General features: G+C 47.7%; 1 protein-coding gene and 1 long non-coding RNA gene across 8 annotated transcripts in view; one reads left to right on the top strand and one right to left on the bottom strand.

Moving 5' to 3' along the window:
- Positions 1-599: 599 nt before the first annotated feature.
- Positions 600-13,031, top strand: LOC139800911 (uncharacterized). Of its 2 annotated transcripts, none has more exons than XR_011727999.1 (3): positions 600-777; positions 3,988-4,044; positions 12,944-13,031. It is a non-coding gene; the product is annotated as an uncharacterized lncRNA (long non-coding RNA). The 2 variants fall into 2 exon arrangements; XR_011728000.1 differs by lacking the exon at positions 12,944-13,031 and adding an exon at positions 7,453-7,782.
- Positions 12,228-16,818, bottom strand: part of LOC139800907 (mucosa-associated lymphoid tissue lymphoma translocation protein 1-like) — a 24,493-nt gene continuing 19,902 nt past the window's right edge. For 3 of the 6 annotated variants that reach the window (XM_071754524.1, XM_071754522.1, XM_071754521.1), the window contains 3 exons: positions 16,068-16,193; positions 15,379-15,474; positions 12,228-14,517 (listed from right to left, as the gene is read on the bottom strand). In XM_071754524.1, the coding sequence (XP_071610625.1) occupies positions 14,155-14,517; positions 15,379-15,474; positions 16,068-16,193 (585 nt within the window). In that variant the 3' untranslated portion in view covers positions 12,228-14,154. The remainder of the gene's footprint in view (positions 14,518-15,378; positions 15,475-16,067; positions 16,194-16,818) is intronic. The other 3 variants (XM_071754525.1, XM_071754523.1, XM_071754526.1) reach the window with 2 other exon arrangements.

The following is a 16,818-nucleotide window of genomic DNA, read 5'->3' as shown; positions in this document are numbered from 1 at the left end:
TGTCTTTTAAATACTTCTCCTTTGTGCCCCACATCAACACCAGCGTCATTTGGCTGTGATTGGAATAACTGACCTGGAATTAACAACTTTCTTTTCACAAACGTGGTGAAGGTGTTAGATTTTTGCCTCTGTAGCCTGTGAGGCTGATGTAGCCATTAGCATTTACTGACTGTTGATGCTAATTCCTCAGTGTCTTCCTTGGCTGATACAACTCCTGGGAATGCACCATTGAGTCCTAAAGTTGTTTTTTTAAAAAAATAACTAATCATAATTGTGCTTAACATCTTCCACAGTTGGTGATGGATCGGGAAACAGTGATGAGGCCAGACTTGGAGAGCAGCATCCTCCCCACTGAAAGTCTGAGACCAACAAGGGACCATCAAGACAGAGAAGGAACTGGAGCATCTCACATATAAGGCAAGGATGAGAATGCTGAGATTGTTCATCCTGGGGAAGAGAAGGCTCAGGAGTCTCAGGAGTATAGATATCTCATCAATATCTATAGATTCTGAAGGGGAGAGTGCAAAGAAGACAGAGCCAGGCTCTTCTCAAAGGTTTTTTAGAGGCAGGGTCAGAGGCAATGGGCACAAACTGAAACACACTGGCACACACTACCAAGGGACTTTGTGGGGTCTCCATCCTTGGAGGTGTTCAAAGCCATCTGTATTTCCTAGGCAACTGGCTCTTGGTGGCCCTGTGTGAGGTTGGACAGATGACATCTGGAGGTTCCATCCAACCTCAACCACCCTGTGATGCTGTGAAGCATTTTATATTCAGGTATGAAAATGTCACTCTCCTACCATAATAAATTACTAAAATTAATAATATTTCTTGAGTTTGTCCTTCCTGAGATGTGACATTTTTTGCCATCTACACCCGGTACTGGATGTACAGCATAGTCCACATTGCATTTGTTTTTCATCTAGTGAAGTAATTATTTTAATTATTTTTTTCCTTGTCATTAGTCCCATGGGCAAAATCTTTCTTTCTTTCTTTCTTTCTTTCTTTCTTTTCTTTTTGACACTCCTGGATTCACATCCTTCATTTCTGCATTGGTGTCATCATCTTTCTCCTCCTGAAGGTGATAGCCAGTCCCTCAAGACTATCAGAAAGGCAAAGGAAGTCATGCAGAGAAAACACTTTCAGGATCATGACTGTTTCCTATATTTTTAGCACATATCTCTGAAAAGCTGCTCAGGAACTGTAAGTTGTATCTAGCGAGAGAGCTGACATATCTTACACCATTTATAAAGATCTGCCACAGTCCTTAACAAGTGGTGGCTTGCAGGAAAGCCACTGTAATTTGAAAGATTGCACTAATGAAGAAATAAAATGCCAAAGGGAATTTAGCTCCATCCCAGCTGGCCAAGAAGGAGAAGCAGCCCTGGAATAGCCAGGTGGGAACCTGTATTCACCTCAAGACAGCAGAGACACGAAAAGGGCTACAGAGAACTCATACTCTTCTGTATGATCTAAAAAACACATTCCTTTCTTTTAAAATTTATTTTTATTTTTAGTCAAATGTAGTAATTTGGCAAGTCTGGAAAAAAAAAAATCTTCCTTCTTTTTTTTTTTTTTCTTGGGGGTCTAAGTTACTCCCTTTAAACTTATTTCATGATCCGAGCTAAAGGATCTGAGAGGGAATCTGTGGATCTAAAGGAGGTGCTCTTTCTCTGTGCTTGAGATGTGCCAAGGATGGAGTGGGGAGAAGTTTTGGGGAGAACCCCTGAGCTCTGGTGGCACCTCAGTGAGGGAAGCCCCTGAATGAAACACTCTCAAGTGAAGTCCAGCTGCATCTGAGATCTTCACTTCAAATTCTTCCTCCTGCTTGCTTTGCATCTGGGGGAAACTGGTTCTTCCCAGGTGCTGCTCATGTCAAGGGTGTGCGTGTGCATCCGTAGGCAGGCAGGCTGGCAAGGATGGTGAGACCCATTTTATTTCTCCATAACAAACGTAATAAATCCTCGAACACTCATGCCTAGGCAACTGTCAGTTTTCAAATCAGCAATTAATTTGTTTCTGTCAGAGCTCGGTGTTACAGAGAATTACCTTGAGCTGGTTGCAAAACGTGCATGTTACAAAACTATAATTAATGTTTCAGAAACTCTGGGGAAGGGTTATTGTTGGCAGGGAGAAAGTGGATCTCCAGACACAAACATTCCTCTAAGATAACAGCATAGCCTTTGGCGTTACCTACACACACACACACGCACACGCACAAAAAAACCCCAACAAACCCAAAAACAAAAAGTGTAACTTAAATCAGGGTAATTCATTACACAGATGTCATCTGTATACATTTAAAAACATTTATACCTTTCACTCTGGCTTTTTGGTCTTCCTGACCCCCAGGGCATGCCCTGTGTATTGCCCCAAATAGATTTTCCCCTCCTTTTTTCTTGTCTCACATCTGCCTGTGAGCCAACACATCTCTTTAATGAAGATCACTCCATATGACCACTGTTCCACCACAAACACAGAAAAAGCCTTGTGTTTACTGCACATCTGTGCTCAGGGCAGCTTGTAATCAGTGGTCATGGGCACTGCCTCCAGCAGTGCAGACCTGACTTTAAATTCCTGCATCAGACCCAAGAGAGCAAAGCCATGTACCCCTGCGAGTCTGGGAACTGGAGTAAGAACCCTCTTTGGCAGAATCCTCTCAGAGGAAAACTGTGCCCTGCTGTGCTTCTGCTTCCCATTTAGTGGAGGTGATGTGATGAGATTGGGGGGTTTCTTGTGGGGAGGTTGCAGTCAGAGGCTGCTGGAATGGGAAGGATGCACATTGCCCGTGCTGGCTTTCACTAGTGCAACAGCAAACCTGTTTCACTACCCGACTAAAAAGCTGGGAGAATCACTCCCAGCCAGTTTTCTTCACCCATGAGAAGTGCAGGTGCTGGTGCAGCATGGACAAGCTCCAAGTTCTGGGCAAGCAGAGACCCTTTGTGCAATCACCTGTGCTGGCAGCAGAGGCAGCTCAGAGCCCTGGGCTTCGTTTTGCTTCCCTGAAGTGCTGCTGATGCAACTGCTGGCAGGGCTCTGCTCCTGACTGATGGAGATGGGTTCACCATGACCCCCTTCAGCTCAAGTGGAATACAGAATGGTCTCATTCCCACGATCCAGGCTATGGCAGGAGGACCTTCTCAAGATGATTCTCCTGCTGAAGCAACGTTTCATGTGACTCCAGCCTCAGGCCTGGCCTCAGGACTGGGATGGCCAGGGGACACCATGGTTTCCTCACACATTTCCCAGGGTGACAAGACAGGATTGAGCTGTTCTTTTCGTTGTGCCTCTAATTGCCCCGTGTGATGGCAGCAAGGCCGCTCTGTGAACTGGAGAGAACAGATCCAGGCTTTATAAACCAATTTATGGAAGAAATTAAACCTCCTTCCCTCATCAGCTTACTCACAGTCCCTACAAGCAGCTGTGTGGGCCAAACTGAAGAATGGAGTAGTTCTCTCCCAGGTGGGAGCCAGCCAGAGGAGAAAGCTACTGGGGCAGAAGTGGCATCAAGCCACAGCCCGTGTTGCTCCTGGACACCCTCCTGTACTTTGCTAGAAAGTTCAGCCAAAGCTTGAAAATATGGTGAGAAGAAGAATTCTGAGGGTATTCTGTCCTGGACTGCCCGTAGCAGCCTCCCAGCAGCTGCAATGCAGTTGTACAGCCATGGAAAGGGAGGTGGTAACACAAACACAGGTACAAAGTTGTTCTGCCTTGCAGGCATAGATGAGGGGCAAGGGGGATGTTGTGAGCCTGTGGCAGCCCCTCTGGAGCCCCATAGTTTGCCCAATCCATTGACTTCCAAAAGCCTTTTCTTTAATTAGTTTCTCCAATTAAGCTTAACACTAAAATCTTGACAGCAAACAGACTCCAGAAGCCCTTTTGCCTGTCCTTGCCCTCTCAAGATGCCTGGAGAGATGGATCTGTTGGATCTGTCCATGCTACCACAGCCTTTGGTTATAATAATACCTTCTTTTTCTTTCCCTGCAGGAGGAACAGGCAGTCAAGACAACCATGTTTGAAGGCAAAGGAGGAAAGAAGAGCTGAGTAGGTGGAATTGCACTGCATACAAATTAACTCCTAGAGCTAGGAGAAGCACTTAGGAGGATGTATGACTCTGTTCCCAGGGTTCAAACAAGGATTAAGTGCAATGTAGCCCCAAAACGAGGTGTAGAATTTTTTGCTTTCTGTGCAGTTGTATTGTTAATCCTAAGGGGAATCCACCACTTCTGGCTGGAGGTGGCTGGAGGGTATTCATATTTATAATGCTAAACCAGAAATCATGAACAGAAGCTAATTTCTGAACTGCAGTGAGAATAAAATAGCTCAGAAATGAGGATTTGTGATGCACAGCCCCACTGTCCACTCCACTTCTGCCCTAACCAGTACATACCTGAGCTTCTTGGCATTGAAATCACCTCAGGCACTTCCCCATGTGCTCACAGGAGACCTGCTGATCCTCCCCAGGGTGCCATGGAAAGGTCACCTGGGACTCTGAGGCATCTCAGCAATTTAATCTGGGGTTGAGCTGCAGGTTGGGAGGCTCCAGCCCGAGGCAGAGTGGCACAAGTTGAGGCTTTATCCCACAGCCTGTGCTCAGGAGCATGGCTGGATTTTCAACTGCAGCCAGTCTGAGGCAGAGGCTTTTCTTCATAGCTAGGGACAAGAGGATAGCTAGCAACCAAAGGACTTTTCTTCTTGCTTTCCAAAGGTTCCCAGTTCCTAAGAATATCACAGCTGAGACCAAAAAAAAAAAAAAAAAAAAAAAAAAATCTTCCCTGCTTGATCCCTATCCCGTCACAGTTGGTTGTTTGGGTTTGGGTTTTTTTTTCCTGGAAAGTACTAATAATCTTTTCACTCATTTGAAAATTAAAAACTCTGTAGATTTTTGTTTTCAGAGCTATATGTTACTATTTTCTCTATTGGAACAATAGCTGGAAAATGCAGCTGAACCTTTACTTTGGAAAAGTGTTTGAATTTTCTTTATCACAGCATTGGTCTCCAAGTGTTTGCTGTCAGGCTGTTACTGAAGCTCACAGCCTCACTGAGATGGACTGTTCCCTTTTCCAGGATGGTCTCCATCACAGCAGGAAATACCAAGTCACCATGCAACTTGTTCAGCTCACTTCAGGCTTCTCCCAGGAAAAACCCACAACTTGGCTGGTGCTGGGGTAAGGCAGCTGAAGCCCGGGGCTGGACTCTGCTTTCTGGGCATCTGGCCAGCTCCGTGTCACCCTGTCACAACACCAGAAGGGCTGCAGGGTCCCGCAGAGGCACAGGTTGTGGTTCAGCTCCTGCATTTGCATCAGGAGAGGGTCTTCACCTGTCTGGTGCTGCAGTGTTTCTCCCTTGAGCTCCTTGGAGGGGTGCTCCAAGGTGTCCTGTGTCGCTCACTCCCTGCTTAGTCCTTCCACTAAGCTCAGTCAAAGGAAAGATCACCGTTTTGGAAAAACTGCTGGCTTTTCAAGCTGGTTTGGAGTTGGGTAACTTTAATGTCTTTGCTTTCTCTCTGCTCCTCACGTTATTTCATGTGTGAGGGAAGAGCCCACCCCATCTGCTCACTTGCCCCACATTTATGCAGCAGGATAAATGCAGACAAGTCACTGCAGCACATTTAGCTTTCTTCCTCACCCCTCTGCTTCTGCTGCATCTTTACTGCCTCCTGCTTCTCCTTTGCCTCTTGCTTTACCTCTGCTTTCTGCATCGCCTCCTACATGCCCTTCCCCTCCTGCACCTCCTGTGCATCTCCCACCTGCAGTGCCTTCAGTTCCTCTATCACCTCTGGTGACATGGAGTGGCCAGAGCAGAGCCATTGCAGCTTGGGGCTGGAGGCCTTCCTGAGAAAAAGCTGGAGGAGAAGGCAGCAGTAATTAATCCCCTGGAGAGGTCAGAGCCATCAGCAACATCTCTCAGTGCTGCAGCTCCTGAGAAGCAGTTTTAGATGCAAATTCTATTTCCTAAATGTTGATCTTTTCTTGCCAACGACTGTCTCTCCCTTCTTCTCCAGACCTCTGGTTTTTTATCCCTAGGGAAAGAATTCTTACACCTTAGGAATTATACGCCATATCTTTTTTTCCTCTCTTGCCTCTCATCTCTTAAGAGGTGCTGAATACTTTTTGTTCAAACCAATCTTTGGGAGGAAAACAAAGATAGGAAACTATAAGAAGCTGTGGCAAACAGGCTTTTCAGGAGAAAAAAAGAAAACAGTTGTAAGATTTATTATGGAAAAAATCCTTTTTATGCCTTAAAAACTCTAGGGACTGTGATGATAAGAAAGCACTGTACTAGCACAGTAGAAAGTCATCTGGAAATGAAGTTTCCCATAGTAGGCCTCCTTTGACCCCATTAACTGTGGACATTAGAGTACTTTCATGTTCTTTTTTATCCTGTTAGACATTCATTGGGCCCTCAGTTACACTGTGCTGTCACTCAGGATGCTAAGCAATGGGCTGTGGTTGGTCTGATGTGTCAGTGAAAGACATTTAAGTATAGGACAAACAAATGTCTCTGGCCTTCAAGAAACAATTTTCTGAAGGTTGAACTCATCTTGACTCATGCCAGGGCGTCAGAGAGGTGTGCAAGGCACTCATATTGCAGCCTACCTGGAAGCAGAAGTGTTTCCTGTGAGAGAAAATAGTGGAGAGGGGCCAGGAATGAATAAGCAGCCTTACTGCATTGTAGATTTAAAAAAAAAAAACACCACCTCTTCCTCTGAAAGTGCTGAGCAGGGCTCGTTAAAACATTGATGAAGACAAAGAGTAAAATTACAATGGGCTAGACAGGGTAAAATTATCACCTCCAGGTTTGGGGTAGGAAGGAAACAAGCAATAAAGGAGCTGGCCTGTGTGGGAGGCAGCAGGTTTCTTGCCTTCTCCTGGCACATGTGTCCATGTCACAGTGCTCGAGGTAATGTACAGGGCTGAAGGGGGTTCTGCTGAATGACCTCTCCATTCCTGTATCCCCCTTCTCCAGGGAAGTGCTGCCCAAACTGAACAAAGCCCTTGCTAAGCAGCTGCATGTTTGCTCTCTCTAATGCTGCTTGCTATTGGCATCACCTGCAAACCTCCAACTTTAAGGTCTCTTTTCAAATATCGTTTGATCTTTGAGATCCTATGCTCAGCCCCTGCACGTCATGCCCTTGCACTCAGAGCACGGTGTCACGAGTCTGGGACACAGGGTGGTCTCTTTTCTGACCTAGGCTTCTGAGCTTGAGTGGCCAGCAGCCACCCAGGGCAGGGAGCAGGAGCAAGGCATTGCTCTGCAGACAGCCTTGGACCCTGACTTTGGAGCCAGGCCCTAGGACACACATCACACATGGAGAGCTGCTGCTCTTCTGCCAGCTGCATGGGGACTTGGGCTGTCTGAGAGAGACCTGTTGGTGCAGTCACTGAAACTGCCTGAAGGAAACCACTGGAGTTTGCTGATGAGTATCTATGAACTTTGCTTCTTACTCAGCTCGATGTAGAGAAGGTTGGTTCAGACTGGAGGCTGCAAAGAGGGACTCTACCCCATCCCCATCCCCACACCTGCTCACCTGCCCACCCTGGCACGGGCCAGCAGACCAAGGCCTGGAGGGAAGGAAACCCAAAGCCAGAGCCCCAGGGGTACACTGGTGCACACCCCTGCAGACACCACTCTCCTCCAGATCTCTGATATGACAGCACAGATACATTGTTATTCCCCAGGGAATTTCCCCTCAAAAGCAGCCCAAGGACTCCGCAAGTGAGCACCTGAGCAGATGCAGAGGCCTCAGATAAAAGCAGTCATTAAAAAGGCATAAACAAAGGGCATCATGATTGTTTTGCCACGTTTCCAGGCTTGAGAGGAGGCTGAAATAACCTTTACATAATCCCATTAGCATTTCCAGCGAGAACAACAGCATCTTAGGAGGTGGAACAACGTATTTTCTTATCATCCAGAAAGGTCAAAGGTATTTATCTGATTTAATATTTTATAATTGATATTAAGCCATGCAGAAGAATAAGGCAGGCAAGAGATGGCTGCAGTGAGATAGCAGAAGCTGCCCTCTACTTTTCCAGTAATGTATTGTCCAGAGGGCTGGGCAGGAGCCAGGTTTGGGAACAAAAGCCTGTTTGTCTCAGCTCTACAAAAGAGAGGACTTCCTGTCATCTTCCTGTCAGGCCATGCCCAGCTGTGGTGAGGACCCCAGATGCAAAGGCAGGCTCCTCCATGCACACAAGGTTGCCACTTACAAGTAATTTACCCTCACATCTCTGCAGGAGCTGCTGCTCTAACCACTGCCTTCCCTCTCATCTTCTGTCCTTCCCCTGGGTGCCAGCACAGCTCTCAGAAACAGAGCAGGATGCCAGCAGGAACCAAGGGAGTCAGCACACGTGTGGACATGAGCTGATGTTCTCTCTGATCATGTCTTTCCATCCAGAATAGCAGCAGAACCAGCACCCTTTCTCTGGGTCCATAAACTGCCCCATCTCATGGGCCCTGTGGGCAGGCAGGGACAAGGGACTGTGGCTCCAGGGACTTGCAGGACAGTGTTACAGTGGGTGCCCCACTGGTGCACAGGATCTGTAAGCATGCAATGCTTGGGTAAATATCTTTTTCATCTCTGGTAGGGAATGGAAATTAGGAGGTTATTCTTTGCTGAAACATTCTGGAAAGTCATAGCTGAGATTTCTCACTTGTCTCTTCCATCTGTTTATTTTTACCACTTAATAACACGTCTGTCTCATCAACTATTCCTGACACCATCACAAGAAAATCCAACTCAGTGAAGACAGCTTTATCCAACAGACATTAGCTTTTTGTTGCTGTGTGACACCACGTCAGTGTTTCTTATGTTTGTGAAGTCTGGTCTGTAATTTCAAAGAGTGTCTTCCATCTCTTTAAGGAGGTGATATGACCAATATATCTGAAATTGTTGATTATTATGCAAAAGGTTATCCAAACTGTGAAGATAAGAAGCAACTTCAAGCACTTCAAGGAGCCTCATCTGTTTGGTGATACACTTTTCACTGCCACAGGATGTCATGGACCTAATTTCAAGTGATTAATAACAATGGCAAAGCAGTCACTGAAATAATCAGTGATAGAGGAAAGAACTCTGGGACCACATGAAGAGGCTGTGCTACCAGTAATTCCCCACCCTTAACAAAGTCTTGGTCTGCAGGCTTCACCGTGACACCAAACCCACTCCTGTCTTTGCTTCCTAAAGAGGCAGCCCAGCTCCCTGCCTGAATGCAGATGGACAGTGTTGATCTTCCTTTTTCATCTGAGTACTCTCGGGTTTATTTCTTCACAGTTGCTGACTTCACTCACCCCTTTAATTTAAAACTATCCTCCTGGTTTCATTCCTGAACAACGCACTTGTTGGAGAAGCCTGGAAGAACCAAATCAGAACCATCTCACATTTTCCAAGGAGCTCTTTTACCGCCTCTCCCTTATTTTCTAGACCTGCCATAGGGTTTTGGTTTTAAAAGTTTTGGAACAAGCTAAGCTGAACCAAGTCCTCATTTGCTTTTTGGATAGGGAGAATGGGGATTTCACTGAAAACTCAGTCTTGCATCTCCTGGTTTACTCGCTGCTCAGAATCCCTCAGCACACGGATACTCTTTGGTAAGAGAAGCACAGAAGCGTTGGCTGGAAGGGACCTCGTCCAACCTCCTGTTCAGAGCAGGAGGATTGCCAGTGTTAGGAGAGAGGAGAGCAGAGCTGTGGGTGTCTCCAGGTGCAAAGCATGATGGATAAGGGCCAGCTGTGACACTCTGCCTTGGATAGCACCACCTGGATGTAACAATTCAACATCTCCTGACTGTTCTCATACCTCCAAGGTGTCCCTGCCTATGCCGGGGGGTTGGAACCAGGTGATCCGTAAGGTCCCTTCCAACCCCAGCTATTCTGTGATTCCATGATTCCTTAGTCTAGAATCTTCAATTACTGCCTTGTGTATGGTCCTCTTATGCCTACAGGAAGCAGACTGCCACTGCCTGGTATTTCAGAAGCAATCCTCTGCTAATGACCCAGTGAGTGCATTTTAGAAAGAAAGCAATTCCTCTGTAATGTCAATTCAATAAATCATCTACAATCTACAAGGAAAACTACCCTAGCTGCTAAAGAACATGATAAATTGCACTTTGGGAAGCTCTCTCCTTCCCTGGGAAGGCATGCCCAGCTAAATGCCTCCAGGGTCTTTCCAGGACCCTGGATATGAGGAGCTACTTCCAAAAATTAGGGAAAGAGGACCAAAAAGGCATTCCTGCATCTTGCAGTTTCCTTATACATCCTTTTTTATCTTCTAGCATACTGCAGGGTTCCTTTCCATCAGGGGCCAGCCAGACCCAGCCAACCCAGTTAAGTTGACTGCAGACCAGGAGGCTCTTCAGACCTTATCCTTTCCTTGCTTTGGTCACAATAAAAGCCAACTGAGAACAAACCTTAAGGACCCTGATGATGATGGTTGTGTGCCAGGTTCAGATAAATATGCCTGCAGCACACACAGAACACACTTCTCTACTGCCTTCTGAGCCAGTGGTTTTCCAATAACTAAATAAATCAGACAGAAATGGCATTTCCCTGATTTTCACAGCCTTGTTTTCTCACTCACTTCCCTTGTTTTGTCAGGAAGTGCCAAACATCAGTGCCTGAGCTGAGAACTGCATCCCAGAGAAATTCAGCAGCAGCAGCAGAGCACATCAGGCTGCTGACCCAGCTCCTTCCCTTTAACACATCTGCATCTGCAGAGAGGAAAAAAAAAAGAAAATTATTGGACATTTAGATGTTGCTACTTTCATCAGAAATTCAGGAATGTTTTGAAGCTTCACTTGGTGCTTCTCAGAGGAAGCATGGCAGGCTTGGGCAAAGGGAAATCAGCCACCTTACCCAGTTAAATGCCTCTAAATGCTGAGTGGCTGTTTGTAGCCTCTGGGCACAAACTGACCCAGAAAACCAGTGGGAAGTGGAAGGCAATGTCTGCGGTTGGGAATGTGTAAGTGGATGTACGGAGGCAGGGAGGCAATGCAAATTAGAGCTGATTTCTTGGACAAACTTTGCCTGCAGTTGTGCATCTCATGAGGGAGTCTTAGCCTTAACTGGGTCTGCTGGTCTTGCTGGGAGAATCAAACTACTGGACTGGCTTGCTTACTACAGGGAGTGTAAAGACTGGGCCCTGGGGAGCCCACCCGTGGTGCCCATCCAGAGGGTCTGTCCAAGCTATGAGACCTTGCAAAGAAGTACAGTGGGACAGCAACAAATTTTCAGGCTTTAGAGTTTGGAGATATCACCTGCTACATCAGAAGAGGAATGGAAACCAACTCAAAATCGAGGGGAAAGAGGGATGACCTGAAATGACACAGGCAAACGGGTGGGATACACATTGTCAGGTGAGAAAGACAATGTTTGGAGGGAACAGAAATTAAGTGTTGAGTGGGCAGAGGCTCTTGGGGCAGAGTTATGAGCAGAGTACAAGATGCTGAGCACGAGGATGGGTGCTCCTTCTTCCCTGCCCTTCAGGCTGGGCACAGTGGACCCCACAAAGATTATGTCTGGAGAGTGGGAGGGATGTGGTCAACAGAAGCAGAGTAATTTTGGATGTGCTGTCCATGGCCCAAACACAGCTTCAGGGGTAAATTTACTGTCCCTAAACAGTTATACACCCCTGGGGGAATCTGATTTCCCCCGTGAGTCAGGGGGAGGAAGACAGGCACAGCTTCAGCCCCTCCTGGATGAACTCAGAGGGTCGCAGGGCAGTGGGCTGTAGTGGCCAGAGGCCTGGGATGCAATCAAAGTCCAACTTTGTAACTCAGCTTTGCAAGCACTGATGTTCTCAGTTATAACACACTGTCAGCTGAGGTGCATGGAGACGTGGTGGTAGCCCTGGCTGGAGGGTCTCCTGGCAGGAGCAGGACAGTTGGTGATAGAGACAAGTCCTGTGCCTGGCATCAGGACAGGAAGCCTCCTCAGCCTGAAACAACCACCTGAGGGCTACACTGTACAATACTGATGGATAAGTCACAACAAATCCTGACATTTTCTCTACATATTTCATCCTCTCTAGGGTCCTTTGATCTGCCTCCTAAATCCAAACTTCATTATGAGGGTACATAAAATAAAAAAAAAAGAAAAAATCCGTACACCTAGGAGCCTAGAAGTTAAGAGTTGAAACCATAAAATCCCAGCAGGTCAATCTTAATTCACCCCCTGGTGATTAGAGGGAAAAATGGAGACAGTGAAGTCAGAACCACACGAAGCTTCATGTGTTCAAACACAACTATAGTGTTTTACTCAGAAAAAATAAACAGCCTCACTTGGAGTGAGATTAACATTCACATGAGGTAACGCTTGCCATGGCTATGTGAGCCAGAAACACATTTGGCCCCAGCAGTACAGGAGGGGGTGTAAAACCCTCATGGAGGCAATGAGACTCCCAGCCCCTCCCAAAAGCCCACACAGCCATTCCCACTGACTTGTCTTCAGGTTCTGCTGGAGTTAAGTTGATCTTTGGATCTCCCTTCAATTAGTTTTTAATTTTCTGGTGTAGCTTCTCTGTCAGTCCATCTTACTTAAACTACATCCTGCAAATACTGCTTGCTTCTTCTTTTTTTTTTTTTTTTTTGAGCTTTACATTTTTTCCTAGGAGACTTTCTAGACTTCAGCCAGATGGGGCCTCACTTCTTTCCCTTGGCTCTACTCACTGTGAGGAGAATAAAAGCCTCCTCTGTTCTCTCTGGCCAGGTTTCCAGCACTTGTCGGATAGTTTATCTGGAAGGAGCATTTTATATTCTTCCATGTTGCAATAGACAACACAGACAGAAATCTAAGTATCTGTCTTCACTGCTGAAGAACTGAAACTTAAAAAATGTTCTCTTCCATCCCTCTTATAGAGGGAAGACAGAGCCTGGGCACCCTCCCCTTCCCACCCCACCATCCTCAACCACTCAAGAAGTTTTTTATCTCCATGTTCTTCCATTCACAGAAGCACAACACCCAAGAGGGACCTTCAGCACTCTCCAGCACCCTGATGGCTTGGACCAGTTCATCAGCACCTTCTCCAGTCTGGAGCAAATTGTGCCCAAGGATGGAGTTCCCATACCTCATTGCTATCACTGGCCACTGTTGAACTACTTTATCATCCTCCCAGGTCCATGCTGAACAATCACCTGGAGCTATGCTGAAACTTTTATGCAACAAATATTGGAGGGGCAGGCAGGGAGGGGAGTGCACCCCCTGGGGTTGTCCTTTGGGCCCTGCTCACCTGTGGCTCTCTCTGGAGGGCTGGCTCCCCACAAAAGGCAGTGCTTGAGGATGCCCAAAGAGCATGCACAGAGACAGGCACTTAAAAATAAAATTTGCACCAAGAGTGACTTTTTTTTGAGGTTTCTTCCTCATCCATCTTGGTCCTTTTCCACCATGCAGGAAATTCTGCATTGGACAAGAACTCAGGGCTGTGCAGAGTTTAACAAACACCCTTTTATCCCCAGTGTGCCACGCTAGAAGGGGCACAGGAAATAGTACCTACAGGGTGGGTACTGCTGATGGAAAACCACCCCTCATTGTAAACACACACCTGACAGAACATCTGACCTTCCTTTTCCGGTGAGCAATTGTCTTGCCCCAAGTATAAATACATTCTTTTGAAATACTTAAATGCATAATTTAACACCTGCTTTGACACAGGTGGGACTTGCACGTCATGACCCCAGAGGAGAGGAGAGCTTCTATATTCACACAGTTTCCTCTGGGTCCTCTCTTCAAGCCTTGTGTCCCCTCTCTGAGTGTGATGGGGGTCAGCAGTGGCAGGGTCCCTGCTGCTGTAGCACACACCCTGTAGTGTTTATGGGCTTCTTCACACCTTCAGTGCTGCAGTTCCCAGATTCCCAGAAAGCATCAGCCAATGCCCTCGACTTCAAGCGACGTTGGATTTTGCCTGGAAACAGTGTGACCTGTCGGGTGGCCCTGTCCCCTGCCAGCCACAGCAACTCCTCCTCTCCAGTCCTCCAGGACAGGGATTATTTCCCACGAGCTTCAGGCCCCACAGGCTGCAGGTTGGAGAAGCCTTTCCAAAAAAGGCCGATTGGACAGGCGGGCAGCCGAGGCTGGAAATCAGCTGATGGAACCTGAGGCATTCAGCACTCGGATACCCTCTGCCCTGCTGACCACAGCAGCTCTGGGGCTGTGCCCGTGGGGTCAGGGATGGTTCTTTCCCGGGCCAGCCCCACGCAGCGCCGAGCAGAGCTCGCTCAGGGCGCTCTCATCGTTCTCCTCCGGCTCACTGCTGGTGTTGGAGGGGTTGCTGCTGGGCAAGCTGTGGCCAGAGCCTGTCCCCAGAGGTTCCTGCCCTTTTGGGTCCCTGCGAGGTGCCGAGGAGGCCCGGAGGCACAGGCTGCTGGCAGGGGCAGAAGTTCTCTGGTCGTTTGGCTGGGAGTAATTCCCCTGGGTGAAAAAGTGCCTGAGCAGGGATTTCCGGAGGGTGGTCTGCAGGCTCTCACAGCTCCTCTGCTCTGTGCTCCTCTGGGTGTAATGCAAATCCAGCTGCAGGACCACGTCCCTCTGGAAGGGAAGAGGAAAGGACACAAGGTGAAACTGGAAACCCAGAAACTGAAGCAGAGCTTTTTCACTGTTGCCACTCCCAACAACACTGACAGAGCTGGCTGGTGGTTCTGCAGGCTCACAGCCCCATGCTGTGGTGTGACGGAGCAATGCTCCTGCCAGAGAAAATGAGCTGTCACACAGATTCATGATGTTTGTGGGCCTGAGCCACAGATTCCAGATTTTACAACTTCTCCTGAAATCAGGCCACATCACCTGAGACCTCCTTAGCCCTCTCAGGGCACTGTCACCAAGAGCATCACACCCAGGATGCTGGAGAGAAGGAGGGGAGAGGGACTGCACCCAGGCAAGCTTCACCCACACAAGTAAAAGCATAAAATCTGTCCTGGCCGTGGCACAGGACTGCTGCAGACGTGAGAGGAAAGCATGCAAGGGGAGGGCAAGGAATCACTTAACTAAAAAACACATTGCACAGTAAAGCCAAGAGTTCTGAACAGCAGCACTGCACAGGGATCCATTTGCAGTCTAGCACTATTTTAGATTTTTATCTAAAAAAAATCAGAATTTCTTCAGGTGGTGAAGAAATCAGAAAATAACCATTTTCATGGCAGCAAAATCCTTGCATGTGAACCTTCTAGCATGGGGCTCTGCCTGAGGCACTTGGCCATACAAAGCAGGGAGATGTATAACGGAGCAAGAAGAAGATTTTTGGCAGGCAAGGCAGGGGCCAGGTTTCACATCTGCACTTAAAATCACAGCTAAGCTCTTGGGAAGGGTTCAAAAAAAGCTCCAGGAACAATCAAGGACTGAAAGAGCTGCCATATGCCGAGGAACGTCACACACTCAGCAAACAGAGCTCACCGTGGGCAGATCCAGGCAGCAGCTCAAGAGCAACTTTTGGTGTGAGCTTGTGTGGAGCAGAGCAGATAAGCAGCTGGCAAGATCTGCTGGCTGGGTCTTAGAGGGGAAAAAAAAACATCACACAAGAACCAGGGTGCACACTGCTATCTGGGGAGAGATAATGTGCTGGAAAAGACAAGCCAAGAGACCAGCAATTCTGCCTCTCATGGTCTTTAAGTAGTTTGAGACTCTTTTGAAGTGTGCCAAAGAAGCATAGCTTGGATCAGGCTTGGTATTGCCACCCTGATGGAAGGGGATAAAGCTTCCCACTGCTTGAGATCCTGGCCAGTCTGTGAGCCACTCTCTCAGGCAAACACACAGCCTAGCAAGACATCCTTCATCTCAAATACTTGGACTAGTCTGATCTCCCTTTGGCTGACACAGGCAAGGAACAGCCTCCCTGACTGGGCAGCACAGAAAAACAGAGCAAGCCAAGAGAAAAGGGATGGCTTTTGTGCCTTCAGTGATCAACAAGTTCCTTTGACATTAATCTGGATGATACAGTGACATGTTCCAGGCATGGTCTGCATGGAGTCACAAGACAGGGGGTCAGAGGGGCACAACCAGCTCGAGGCAGTGGGAATGGGGATTCCCAGACATGTGAAGGTGCAGGAGAACCGTGGAGATCTGCCTGGAGATCAGCTCTCTACCTGAATTCTCTGTAGTCCACAGAGTGGGAAGACACAGTCCAGCTCCTCCTGCTTGTACAAGGAGGCCAGCAGGGTCTCCACTTGGTCCAGATGTCTCTCTCTCAGGACAGCCACACTGTCCATCTCCTGGGCCAGGAAAACAAGAGGAAACAACATCAGCATGGGCATGGAGGCACAGATGCTCACCAAACACACTGCTGCTCTGCACACAGCAGCACCCAGGGCTGGCCTTGGCACTTTGGCAGGTAGAAATGCTGCACACCTGAAGTACTGCAGAGTGCAAGCAAGAGAAAGACAGATTTTACACACCTGCCTTGTGTGGATCAATGGGAAGGCCCAGCTAAACATCCCCTGAGGGCATCTACTGTGAAAATTTGGGAAAAGGGACTTTCAGGAGAGCAAAGAGCAGCAACAGCTGGTGTGCAGCCACCCACAGTGTGTCAGAAAGGGAGCAGGGTGACCAAGGGGAGAGCTGGAGGAAGCTCTGAGGTGCCCCAAGTGCTGAGTTAGCCCTTACACAGAATGGAAATTCTTGCTGAATTACCCAAATTTATCCCCAAAACCCCATCTTTATGAAACCCTCTTCAGTAATGATCGTATCTTGGAACTACAAATAGCACAAGAATGGACAAGGGAACAGTTGCCTTATGAAAAAGCATCTTGCTTTGGATTTGAGTCCTCTAGGAGGGGTAACAGCCCACAGGACACCACCTGGCTCTAGAAACTACCATGGTGTGATCCTGCTGGCCTG

Source organism: Heliangelus exortis, chromosome 11, assembly GCF_036169615.1.
Source record: "Heliangelus exortis chromosome 11, bHelExo1.hap1, whole genome shotgun sequence".
In the NCBI taxonomy this organism is placed as follows: Eukaryota; Metazoa; Chordata; class Aves; order Apodiformes; family Trochilidae; genus Heliangelus; species Heliangelus exortis.
This window is presented reverse-complemented; position numbering and strand designations above follow the sequence as displayed.